At 38.8% G+C, this 13,894-nt stretch overlaps 1 protein-coding gene across 5 annotated transcripts in view; it reads right to left on the bottom strand.

Annotated features, from left to right (window-relative positions):
* Positions 1-13,894, bottom strand: part of MYRIP (myosin VIIA and Rab interacting protein) — a 201,264-nt gene that overhangs the window by 22,454 nt on the left and 164,916 nt on the right. For 4 of the 5 annotated variants that reach the window (XR_013773557.1, XR_013773558.1, XM_079299932.1 and 1 more), the window contains exons 9-12: positions 13,093-13,270; positions 12,097-12,192; positions 8,413-9,062; positions 1,113-1,349 (exon numbers count right to left, since the gene is read on the bottom strand). Coding sequence is in view for 3 of the 5 variants with exons in the window: in XM_079299932.1 (XP_079156058.1) it covers positions 1,113-1,349; positions 8,413-9,062; positions 12,097-12,192; positions 13,093-13,270 (1,161 nt within the window). In the remaining 2 variants the exon portion in view is untranslated. The remainder of the gene's footprint in view (positions 1-1,112; positions 1,350-8,412; positions 9,063-12,096; positions 12,193-13,092; positions 13,271-13,894) is intronic. The other variant, XM_079299933.1, reaches the window with a different exon arrangement.

Genomic DNA, 13,894 nt, shown 5'->3' with positions numbered 1-13,894 from the left:
CGTTCTGTGTCACCAGATCACTGCATTAGTGAGCCCAGCCTTCCCTCATCTGCCTTTTGTTGCTGATGGACCTGTAGAAGACTTTTTTTCCTTTTGTGTCTCTTGACAGATTCAACTTCAGATGGGGACAGGCTTTTGTGACACCATTCCTGCACACTTGGACAGCATCTCTATCATCTGCCTGGGTGACTTGATCCTGTTTTCACCTCCCAGTGTATTAGTTCTTTATATAATTTGAGCAAAACACTTTTCAAATTACGACAAATAGATTTCCTTTATAGAGTTGTCCACATCCCTTGTCAAAGCTGAGCTGCTGTGCACACAATCCCCCAAGAGACAAGTCAAGATATGCAGCAGACTAGAAAAAGCCTAAGTGGATCTAAGGAATAAGAGTGCTTGACTGGCAAAGGGCAGCACTGGGCTCCTAGAGCACCAAATTCAAGCATGCCACATGATCTGAAGAGAAATTCAGAGGTAGAAAGGGAAGAGAGGATGTGGTAAATCCTGTGAGTTACAGTGAAATCTGGTATCTCATTGTAAGGGTGAGATGGCACAAATGAAGGATCTCAGGCACTATCAGAATTGACACTGAATTTAAGTTTCATTAGAAAATGTTACTACTCTCAGAAGCCTATTAGCTGACAGGGTAACAGGATTGGAAAGCTTTAAAGAAACATTAAATATTTTGATAGAGATGCAAAAGAAGAATCTATGCCATCAGCATGAACTAGATCATGCTACAAAGAGAGAAGCAATTAAAAGGATGGAAAAAAACACTTAAACTGTCTGGTTAGCGAGGACAAAAAAAGAAAAACTGGATAGGTTTTTAAATAAAAAAGTGTAAGTCAATTTTAAGTCAGTATAAATTAACATAATTCCATTAATATTACCCAGTTAACAGTTTTGTTACACAAGCTAAGTTCCCTTGTAACTGATGCTCAAAGAGAGGAAAACACACCTTAATGAACTTTTATCTGCACAAGGGGTTAGGCTCAGACTTGCATAAAGGAATTCAGAGGTTTTTTAAGCAACTGAGTTTAGTTTTATAGCCATAATTTTCTCTTTTTGGAATCTAACTCTTTCAGTACTATTCCTAGTCCTTAACCACTTACCTTCTTTAACTCCTCCTGAATACTTCTGCCATTTTCCTCTGAGGACAAACTCTCTTTCTGGTTTTCCAGGTCTGCTCCAGGTTCTGACTCTTGTTCTTCACCAGATGATGTTTCCTTGTCACTCATTTTAGCAGCAAGCTGAAATAACCTGGATTTAAGTTCATCCTCCATAACTTCAGGCTTGACATGGTGCTGATCCTCATTGCTTATATCTGTTTCTGATAAATCATCAAAATCCTACAAAGATATTAGAAAAAAAACCCCATATAATTCTTGTGTAGGCACAGAAAGCTTTCTAGAAAACTATAGGTATGACACTGCAGGGAAACTAGAAAGAAAGCACACTAAGTGTTCTGATAAAAAATGAACACCAGTAAACCAACACTTGCTGGATTGTATTCACCATTCCTGCTTACTCTCATGTTGTCTAAAAAGGAACTATCAATATCACTGTGTATCTGTGTGCAACTGAAAAAACATGCTTATATTTCCCATTCCCAGACTGCCATCCCTCACCAGCACAGTGCAGATAAACATGTAGTCTAGGAATGAAATGAAAGTTTTGTTCAGCTTTCAGTTGAAAGTTATGTGTGCATTCCCTGACTGCTTGGTTTCGTGCATTATCCATGTTCTTCTTAAAGACTGCTGGAAACAAGTTTTGAAACTTGTTTTGACACAAGGTTTTGAAACTCCTCTTTTGTTACATGATGTTGCTTAAGATTGTCAGGTTTCACAGTGATTATTTGCCTAGTCAGATCCTCTAGACATGATTTTTTTCCAAATGCCAACCTCCCTAGAACAGGTTCAGTATTCAGGAGCACCTTCTGTTCTGAATCTTGGATCCTTAAATCTGGGAAACACTTAAAGGGTTGGTTAAATACACTGGGTGCTACAGAGACAGCCGCAAGTTCCTTTGGAAGCTGAAGAGAAGAAAAGCAAAATAATGTTTAATGTTGTCACAAATGTTTATCATGGTGCCTGTCCAGAATTTAATAAGGTGGAAAGGGGGATAGTTTTGTCAGCCCCTTGCTGAAAAAATCTGAGATACCTCATAGTTCTAAAAACTAATCCCCAGGTATGTATTAATTCATTTTCTGGATCTGTGCTGTCTGATTAGGATCCAATTTGCCCTAATTTCCACTACAGTCCCTGGAGAGAGACAGGCACCTCCCAGAGCAACATGTTCCACCTATAGCATTTCCTGCCTTCTGGAAATGTTCTCTCCCTGGTGACTGCTGAGAGAAAGTTTTGAATCATTAGCTTGTTTGGTGCTTCAGCCAAGTCCATGAAATAAGATGGTATTAGATGAGTTTAAAAGTGGCAGAGATTTTGAAAAGGAGCATAATTGTGCAAAGCCACCCAGAAGGAGGCTATAAAGAATTCAGTCTGGGACTAGAGTGGTAGGCATATCTCAGCAAGTCTAGGAGGATGATTTGGAGCAATTCTCAGTGAGGAAATTATTCCTATCTGCCTTAGGTTCTCTTAGTGTGACAAGATCAGACACTGCTGGAGAGACTAGAATCTGTGCTCTCTCTTCCATTCATTTGGAAATACATAAACAGGAGCAGCTGTAGCAGCACTGGGATGAACCAATTACCTCCAGTTCTCACAGGAAAAATTAACTCTGCCCACTCCCTCACAAACCCTACCCACCAAACTGCTTTAAATGGACTGACACGTTGTGTTCATAATGTCAGTTCTCATCTTACATACAGTAAACTTGAGACTGGAATGTTCAGCACTTTCACAGTGTTCTGGACAATTTCTGTCCGCAGTTATTTGCAATTCAATCAATTGCACAACTAAATTACCACTTTATAGTTCACCTTCAGGATGCAGAAGGCCCTTTTAGAAAAATCAGGATTTAAAGGAACAATAGTAATTTGAGACATACAATAAAAGGGGAACCATGAGTTTATGCTGAAACTCTTTCCCAAAACAATCAGCTTTTGCAGAATAAAAAGCCTTTTCTGCTAAAAAGCTGTTCAATGGTCAAAAACAAGATTTCAAACCAGTGTTTTTTCACTTCAGTTTTATAATATTACATGCTCTTATATACATGCAAAAGACTGGTGCATTTCACCTCATAAATTAAAAATCTCTGTCATAAAGATGTTTTCTGAAATTGCAAGAGAAGTTTTTTTCAGATATTTCTTGCCCGTCACTCCATGACTTGTTACAAATATCACTATTACACCCCAACCAACAATCTGCCAATGACCAATACTCACAAATCACTGAACTACTATTAAAAAAACCCCTGAAACCTGTTGCTGAATCAATCATTCCATCAGTTTGTACCCAGGAAAGGAACAATGATAATTTATGTGATATACAGATAGAAAGCACAGCTAAACTGTGCATTTGTATTTTATGAGGATGCAGTTTAGTGAAGATACAGCTCTTTAAACCTGAGCTATTTACACCTAGGTATCTAGTCTAAGCTAATCACTGGATCCCCTCTTTACTTTGATTACCTCCATTTATTTAATTGGTATCTCCAAAAAACCTGCTCTCATCTACCAAAACACCTGGATTACAGCTCTGCACTAGGGTGTGGTCTCACTCTAGCAGTGTTGATGAAGATTGAGCTGGGTTTACCTTGAGGTCAAGTCTGCAAGGTAAAGAAGAAAATCCCATTCTATGGAGACATTTGACCAGATCAAGCTTGTAAAAACAAGAAATTGGTATTCTTGTTTAAATGATCTTACAGATATGTGTATAAAATGTAGTGGAGCAGTGAGGGAGGCTGACAGTCCAGAGTGGTGGATTTTCCAATACTTCCTCCTTCCTCACTGCTGTACTGACCGACTTCAGTGTGCAGCAGGACATGCATGAGTCCTCTGGGGGCTTCATAAACAGATCTGCTTAGCTTTAACTGCTTAGCAGCTTCATTGGAGTAGCAGTGCACATATACAGCCATGAAAAGCACCACAAGACAATCTAGAGAATCTGTATTGACAACAGCAATATGACAACTCCTCTCAATCCTGAAGAAATACCAGTCTTCATAGGATCACACATAGCAACAACTTAAAGATCTTTTTGCTAAGTCTGCCAGCACAGATGAAAGTCATGAGATGCCTTGGCAACCCCAGGGTCTTATTCTGCATCAGCTAAATCTGTTTTGAATACATACTGTTTCTTGAGGGAGAACTCATCTTGAGAGTATTAACTGTATTCCAGCTGAGCTCAGGTGTGCCTACTATTTCTTTTTTAGCTTTCCAACCTCCTTTAAATAAGTGGGTGGATTATCTATATTGGCTACAGCTGTTAATTCCTGTGCCCATGCAGAGATAATGGTACCTTACACTGCTGCACTTTGTGGTTTCTGTTACCTCTGTGTTGGGCCTTTCTAGTGGCACAAACTATTTGTGAGGAGATTATACTTCTTTCATGGATTTACCAGTTAAAAAATGCATTAGCAGCCACAAAACCAATAAAATAAATAAATTGAAAGGTACTACTATTATTATTTAATAGATGCTGTGTTAAATTTTGTTATTCTTTACTGCTTATATTTTTACTCTTTCTGCTAAGTTTAATGACATTTTTGTGTCATTACACAAATCATTGTGTAAATTCCCATTTGAATCTATCAGCAATATATAATACTAATGACTGAAAAAAAAAAAAAGAAAAAAGGGGGCTATCAGTTTATCTGAAGAATGAGTTTCTGTGAGGGCCTGGCAGACTGCCACAGCCACTAACTCAGTTTCACTAGAAGAAAATCTAGTGTTTCTATGCAAGCATACATCTTTTAGGAGACAACGAAAAAAAGAAATACACCTTTACTCATAGTGTCCAAATCCTTTACACAAATGGCTGATAACTCAATGTCATCAGAGTGGACAAAAAAAAAATACAAAAAAAAGATGCTCCAGAACAAAATCCATGTTAAAAATCATAAATTCCTGAGAGAAGGTTCCCTTCATATAGGAAACAAAAAAATTGGAAACTAAAATTTTTAGGAGAATACACAAATTGTGAGGTTTGCAGGCAGTTTCTCAACAAGAGCCAGAGTGATTTCAGGGAGCTGTTGTCAAAGAATACATCCCAAGCGCCATCCCGTGGGAACAGGCAGTCTGACAGTGCTCACCCTTACCTGGCTGCAGGGCAGGAGGGCTGTAATTAACAGGTGGGGTCTCCTGATCAAAGAAGCAAAGTCATAATGAGAGCACTTCTTTCACTTGAAGCAATTAAGTCCCTCCACTTTGCATCAGAAACCTAAGAACTTCAGCTACATTAAGCTACAATCATCTCCTTCTTGCAAAAAGATAATGAGAGCCAATATATCAATATTATTATTACTAATAGTATAAACTATAACTATAATTATTAATAATAAAAGCAGATAATGAATGATGGCTTGAGTGTCCAGTTTTTGTAAAAAGTTACCATTTGAAAAATAATCATTAAAAGCAAGGTTGCACTTTCCAGTTCAGTTTCCACAGAAATATAAGTCTTTTGTGGTACATAAGCAATCAGATATTATTTATAGCAGAACTTTGGTTTTAACAGGACAGTTTTCATATCTTGCTTAATGACTGTGTTTATGGCATCTCTACAGACAGCTCAGTAAAGAAGTTTTTTCTTTTACTTATCATTAAGCAAAAATTTCCATAGATACAGCACATCTTGGTATCTGTTCTCAGGTTTCTCCTTCTAAGTCATTGAAGACTTTAAATAAAAAATTCTCTCTCAGTCACGAAGTCAGCATTCCACTGTTGTGTCTAAAATACGTTTTAAGAAAACACGTCACAGCATTATCCTAATCTAGGAACTGGATCCTGATTAAAAAATACCTGATTTTAAATTGAAATTCAGTTGTGAGTTATGAACTGACTGCAGTTTTTCCAGAACATTACCTGCTTACAACTCTCTGGACTCAGAGCAAAGAAGAAAAAGAGCTTGTTCTCATCTCACTGAGAAACTTGGAGACTAGAAAACAAGAAAGCAACCTTCACTATTTGAAAATTAAAAAAGAAACCCCAACTTCTAGACTGATAAACCGAAATCCTGTTCTACAATGCTGATGAAAACCTAATGGTTAACAAATTATCATCTCATTATTACAATGCAGTGAAATAAGATTATATTCCAATGCAGTAAAGTACTGAAAAAGTGTGTTTCTTTACTGCAGTTGACATATAATCAGTGATTCAGTGTCTAGTACCTTGGTTCAACAAGAGTTTAGAAGAATTTATATGGTCTCTGCAAACTCTGCATAATCTCATCATGTGAAAAGCTGTGCCTCGTTTAGACCCTGCAGTCAGTCATCTTAAGTCTATACTGTCTGCAGTTCTTCACACACCTACACTGTAATTCCATAGAATTGTTTATATGTAGGGCTCTCCCTGCTGCAGCCTCAATCATTTTACCAAGATCAATACATTATTCTAGAGAATATACAAAACTCTGACATCCCTTTTATCTCATTTTCCTGAGCAATGTAAATGATGTCAGGCTAATTCTCAAACATTAAATCAGGTTCCTTACACACATGACAATTCTACTTGCTTCCTAGAATTTTTCAGCTATGCAACATCCTTGCTCTAAACTGTGGTAGTCAGTCCATTCCTGCTGCTAGCCGTGCTTGTTTGCCAGAGGCTGGAGTAAAAGTTCTACAGGTGTGAGCACCAGCTGTCAAAACAGCCACCTCTGTGTGTGTGTGTGTCCAAACACCAACTAAACACATGCAAACCTACCCATAATAAACTTCCTAGTGATAATTTCATTGCTTTGAAAACAGTGGCATGATATGGAGGCAGTGTGCCTCTGCTTGCCCCACTGAGGCTGAGAGAGCAGGAGAAGGAACAACCTTTTTCAGCCTTGAGGGTAAAATGAAGGGGAGAGTGAGCTCTGATTTTCCATTCTCTGCATATTGTCTATTGCAACTAGGAAGCCACAATATGAATACAGACACACAGAGATCATGCATGAATACACAAAGACAGAAAGCTAAATGCTAAAGCCTTATGTACAAGATATGGTCTTTGTGCAGTCCCTGTAAAGCCTTGTAATTCTGCCTGATGTTCTAAGAAGTTAATAATGGCCACTGATGTGTCATCAGATCACATTACAATACATCATACTCCCATTCAACCACTGTTGATTTTAAACATGTGAGGACATAAGTATAAATGAATCAGTACAGAACACCCCAAACACCCACACTGTCCTAAAAGCAGATGGAATGGGTCCAGAATTAATGACATCCAGCATGAAAACCCTGCTGAAATCCTCGAATCCTAATATTGACTTACAATCAGCAGTACTGATGTTTTTCTATAAGAAATACAGACTAGTAGCACAAGGAAATAAAAAGTGTTCCAGGCATCCTAAATTTGGTCAGTTATCTTTAAGACTGAATCAGGTTACTCATAATGAGAGGCATAGGGAGAAGACAGTCCTCAGCTCCTTGCTTCAGGCTTATTATTACTCTGCTGCAGTAATGATGCAGCTCCAGGATTTAAGAGGGGAAGGATGTGTGAAATAGAGCTAGGGGTCAATATTCTCCTGAGCCTGTGTGTTTGCACTGCTAACAAAATTCTGGGGGACAAATTGATCCCTTAATATCAGTCCCAGGTCTGGACAAACTCCAAATACAGGAGACTTCTTGGGTTTTTGGTTATCCAGCACCTGTAATTTAAAAGGAACGTTTGCTGTCTTCAGGCTGTATGAACAGTTTTTCCAAGTCTGAGATATTACAGTTCGGGTTTTTGCTTGCTTGTTTGGGTTTTGTTTGTTTTCTTAACGAATTGACAAATTATTTAAATGGAAGTAGTTTGCAAACACTCATCCTAACACATCAGAAATCATGTTAAGGTGACCAATTAAAAGCAGACATCATTTGGACTGGATATCACAAAAAGCCCTTTTTGAATTTCTGCTGCTCATTAGATTTATCCTTTACCAGAATATCTGTGGACACCGCAGAACAGATTCTCAGGAATATGAGTTATTTCTTATACCAAGAAAACAGACAACAACCAGCACAACAAAACAAGTGATTAATTAACATTTCTTTGCTTTAGACAATATTAAGGGTTTTCTTTCTTAAGAGCACTGCATTTTAAATCAACATCTTTGATTGGATGAAAGTGGCCTATTTGAGAAAAAGGTAAAGCCTGTCTAACACCCTACTTTTTCTTCTTCTGATTTAGGAGACATGAGGAACATAAATCTTGCAAGAACACTCCACCTCCTACTCATGATTCACATGATATTGCCAGCATAGCTTAATTAGTTTTGCCCAGCTCTCCTTGAAAATGCATTTGGTAATCTCAAGTACAATTACCTGACTTAAATTCATCTTGTTTGTTTTTGCCTGATTCTTTTCTTCACATAATTCTTCAGAGATGGCTTTGTTCTTCTTCCACCTTCTTGATCTCTTTTCTAAATCATAATGGACTTCTTCAGTCTCACTGCTGTCTGAATACTCCAAGCTGGTTGCCTGTGGATTGAAATTTACATCTAGTTCTCCATGGAAGTGCTTCTTTTCCATTCTGGGCATATCACTTTGAGTTCTGCTTTGCAACCAGAGAAGTTTGCTAGGTCCTTTAGCTTCCTGGGAAGAGTTTACCGAAGATGTTTCCGAATCGGACAACAGTGTCTCAGTGTTGGTGTATAACCCAGAGGAGGGGGAGGTCGCTGCCTGGTACTGGTTGTTGCCATAAACCCACTCGGTGCCGTACTGGGAGCTGGGGTAGTAGAAGTCGTCTGGCAATTGCCGCGGTCTCCGCCGCAGCTTGTTCAAGGCCACGTTCCAGTCGTAGTCGTCCTCGCTGTCCGAGCCCATCTCGTCGTAGGCAGACACAACGCTGGACTCGTTCTCCAGAGCTCGGAACACCTGACTCTTTGGTTTGGCGAGCATTCGAGGACGGGGCAGAGTGACGTTCTGCAAAGCCACCCAGTTCCCATCGGTGCTTTGGAAAACAGAGGGCGGACCTGTGAAAAGGAAACAAGCACAGCTGTGGACACAACTCTGAAAGGCTGCTTTTACTTGCCACAGGTTGAAAGTTTCAACAAAACTGACAAGCAAATGTAAGTGCTGCTGCCACATGAACTCTCCCATGTTGAGAGCCAAGCTGCCCTACTACTCAGAAGCCACCACTTTAAGTCATGGTGATGACTAAAATGGAATAGTACTTGACTAAAGTGTTTTTGTAAAAGAATGATTGGGAAAGACTGATGGAACTTAAGCATACAGGCATGTATAAATCCTGAATTTTGCAAATGTCTGATTCTGTGTGCAGTTCTGGTCCCCCACATTGAAAAGATGGAAAAAGGAACCAGAGAAGAGCAACAAAGGATGTACCAGGTTCTGAAATAGCATCCATTCAAGGAATGATTACATAAGCCAGAGCTCTGCTATCTGGAGGACAGAGGACTGAGAGAATACATGCTAAAAGAGATGGGGGAATCTCTTCCAACCTAACTACTAGAGGGTATGAAGAGGTTAGAGAAATCAAGGTTCTAAACCAAAAAAGAAAGAAGTGAGATGCAATGGATACCAGATATATGGAGCTTCTTGCCTAAGGTTGTTCTGGATGCTTGAAATTATACATGATAAAACAGAGATGGCTATGAAGATAGAGGAGAAATCCACTAAAATTTACTACATACAGAAAAACACTTCTAGCTGAGTTAGTCATTAAATGGAAAGTTTTAGTGACTCAGAGCCAAGTTAGAGGCAGTATGAAAAATACTTGCTTTGTCCTAATCTTTCCTAGACTCTTGTTTATGGCTGATGTTGTTGTACCCCAGACTAAATATCAAATGAGCCTTCTGACACAAGCACCGCTGCTCTTGCATCCTTCCACATTTTCAGAGTATGCATTACAACTCCAACATAAAAACAAAAAAAAAGTCACAAATATGGTCAGAAAGTGTTATTTAACTCTCATAACTCTGAGAATTGCATTTCTTCTAAATTTAGATTTAATTTCCAATCAAAATTGAAAATTCCCCTCATGGGAAATATGCATGTGTGATGACTCTGCCTTCTTCATCACTTGAAAAATATATAATGCCATGGATTTACACAGTGATCCAGCCTACTGAATGAACTTTTCAGACTTAAGGATTCCTCCTATGGATTCAAATTTGTTATCTCCAGAAATCGATGAAAATACTTAATATAAACAATTAGTTTTCTCAAAATGTAAGCAGAACATCACTATTTTCAAAAGGACACAGTAATATCTGGGTCTGTTGTAGAATAAAATTAGACATTTTGAATTAGATGGCTACAAATACTAGGATGAAAAGAAGTTTTTCTCCCTGCAACTGTTCATGAAGAACATTAGTATGCAGTAAGCTGTGTTTAGTTAAAATAAAAAAAAAAAAGTCTGAGGTGTACTACTACCACCAAATCATTCCCACAAAAGCAAAACAAAAATTAAATGGTAATTAAACTTAGGAGCTATGAGAGTTTTATGACCAATCTTGCATTTCTTCCTCATTTGAATAATTTTGGCTTGTTTTCACTTTCTATGTTTTAAGTTAATTCAGAGAACTTGAGAAGATCCAATTCTTACTCCTACTTTTTTTCTCCCCCAAACCATATCCCCTTATTCTATTTAACAACACCACATGAGAATCAGTAAACCAACCTCAGTTAACAGAAGAAAGGACAGTATAGTAGCTGATTACATCTTAGAGGGCAAACAGAACAGAAAGCTACTGAGAACTCGATATTCAGAAAGCTGACTCAGTTTTCTCCCAGTTTTATTGTGCCCCTTTCTGATTTTTCAAAATGAAGTCACTTACTTGAAAGAATGGCTTTTTCACACAATTCTTTGGGCATAAGCTAAAATTCATCATGAGAGTAGGAAAAAATATTTTAAAAGTTGCATTGTAAGACTATTGATAAAGGGGGGAGAAGAAGGACAACATCATAATGTGGCTCTTTAGTCATCATTTAAACCAATATGAACTGTATTGCAAAAAAAAAAAGAATTGTGAACTATTTGGCTACATGCCTAAAAAGCCTCTTGGTTGAGATTTCTCTTGTTTTCTGTATCATTATACAAAGCTGCTTATTACTGCATAGGTGAGACACCATACTTACAGATATTAGTACAATCAGCTATTTACAATTAGCTCAATAGGTACCACAATTTCACCACAAATGGGGTTTTTAGTTGAAAGAAGCAGAAAAAATACCCTGTATCGAGCACCCAAAAAGAAACTGGGTCAATTTGTCATTCTGCTATTGTTAAGCAATTGTTAAATACTAAATTGCTCAACAGTTGAATGCAATGGGATTCAAGTGGGTTCTTAAATTTAAGCACCAAATAACTGCTTTACTGAAAATAGGCCTTCCTCTAAAATACCCAGGAGAAAAACACTTCTGACAGTGGGTTGATTAAGAAATTCACAGAGTAATGCATACTTGGTTAAGTCAGATTTTAGTACTACTTTAATATCAATTTCCTTCATGGGGGAGGACAAGTATTGAAGTTGTCTAAATTTCAGTCTCCCCAGTTGTCAAACTGGCATTACAGATAAACATATTGAATGAATGGACAGCCCCAGTCCCCTGGTCCCCACCAAACTCAAACACACATTTTAACAACTACTGCTTGCCAGCACCTAGTGAGGCAGCAGTGGGAGTTACAGCACCAGAGAACTCACCCCACAAAAGTTTTCCTCTTGTACAGCTTCATGAACCAATGTGCTATGGGGCCAGATGGGTTCTACAGCTGCTACAAGAAAAGAAGCAAGAACAAGCAGATTCTGCCATGGGATGACAACACTTGGAGCCAGGGAATGCTGCTGCAATGAGTTCAGCTCCTCCCCTTGTGCAGCTGTAGGGGTAAAAACTAACCAACTCTACACTCCTGTACACCTCACAAATGCTTCATCCAGAAGAGAGACAATGGACACAGGACCACCCCAAGAGCAGGAGCCACAGCTGCAGAAGCACAGAAAGGGTTAGGCTGGAAGGGACCACAGTGGGTCAGCTGGTCCAACCAACCTGCACATGGCACAGGATTGCATCCAGGTTCTTGAATATCTTCAGTGAAGGGGGCTCCACAGCATCTCTGGGCAACCTGTTCCAGCGCTTGGTCACCTGCATAGTGAAGAAGTTCTTTCTCATATCCAGGCAGAACTTCCTGTGCATCAGTTTCCGCTTGTTGTCTCTCCTGTCCTATTGCTTGGCACCATTGAGCAGAGCCTGACTTCATCCTCTGACACCCTCCCTTCAGATACTTATATACATTGATATCTTCTTCAGTTACAACCTGTCTTTATGTCATCTAGAAGTAAGTGGGGAATTGCATTCCATCCCAGGGTGCTGATTCAGGAATGGAGCTAACTTGGAAAGCTGCTCACCATCTATCATCCATATTTACATCCATACCTAATGCTTGACGACAAAGGCCAGACCCAGGGAAGCTGCTGGTCTGTGAAGTTCCTACTCCTACAGTTTCCTCAAACTAGTCTGGAAGTATCAGTGAGTAGGGCTGCACAGAACACTGCATTTGTGAATTAATCAGGGTTGAAAATAAAGTTGTAAGGAGGAATTCTAAATGTGAAATTTTTAATGACTAACTCACCATGTAACCTTGTGAACAGTTACCCTGTGCCATGGAAGGGATACAATGGGCTGCAAACTCCTTTGGAGTTTGGAGGACAGATTACCAATGACTAAGAAGGGCCCTTGAGTTCTTGTGTCTTAGAAGCTCTAAAATGTATCCAAACTAGTTGTCTAAATTTTGTAACAGTCCAAAATCAATTTCACAAAGACCCAAATTTTGAATGATTTTTTTAAAAAGAAAATTAAGATAAGCAATGACATAACCCAATGAAACTGTGACATGGCAACATCAAATATGTGTTTTACATGTGACCTCTGGAAGCACAGAGGTCAGCAGAAATGTCCTCAAGAAGGTCCTTGCTTTAAGTTGCATTTATTCCACATGTGAGTGAGAACCAAAAAAATAATCTTATTCGTACTAGAAATATTTACTTGTTTCATTTAGTCTGTCTACACTCTTCCAGCTGGGTAAAGCCGAGAGCTTGCGTTCCTTCTGCTTCCTGGACTGTCCCTTTTGCTGCCTCTGAAGAGTCTCGGTCACAGATGATGCAAGGTCTTGTCCTTTACTGGCCATATCTTCACTAGCCAGGGAGAATGCAGACTGAGACCTCTGTGGGATTAAAAATCAAAGAGTGCAATTTGAAAATAGAAGTAATTAATTATCCAACTCGTTACCATAATTAGCATTCAGTTACCCACGGAAGTGTGGGATGTGCTAACATCACAAATAGGAATTAATGCATTCAAAATAATTCAGCATTAGATTGCTTATTTATGTGCATTTCTGATGCTATGCAAAGAAGCAGGAAATTGTTTATACTACCATGGACCAGATGGAGATAAATAATTAAGGTGAAGTTGTTGGGAATGTGCTTGGTGAGGACTGATACTGAACTGCTTTGACTCAAGTTAGCCAGAAAGGATCCCATTGTGGTGAGACATGATGATCTATTGTTGGCTCAACAGGCCATCTGGTGTAACAATTTGCAGAAGTTAAAAACTAAAGAAAAAGCAAACAAACAGGCTGTTCCCCAGAAAGAGATCTGCAACCCAAATGATTTTAATGCAGAATTCTCTTTGCTAGGACATACATACCTAACACCCAATATGCTGAGCCGTTTTATGCCATCTTACTAATGAACTCAACTTAGCCTACAATTGCACATCTATTTAGTTCTAGGAGGGTCACATTTCAAGGCATAATAAGGTAAAATAATGTTTTGATTGTTAATCA

Source organism: Erithacus rubecula, assembly GCF_903797595.1.
Source record: "Erithacus rubecula genome assembly, chromosome: 3".
NCBI lineage: Eukaryota > Metazoa > Chordata > Aves > Passeriformes > Muscicapidae > Erithacus > Erithacus rubecula.
This window is presented reverse-complemented; position numbering and strand designations above follow the sequence as displayed.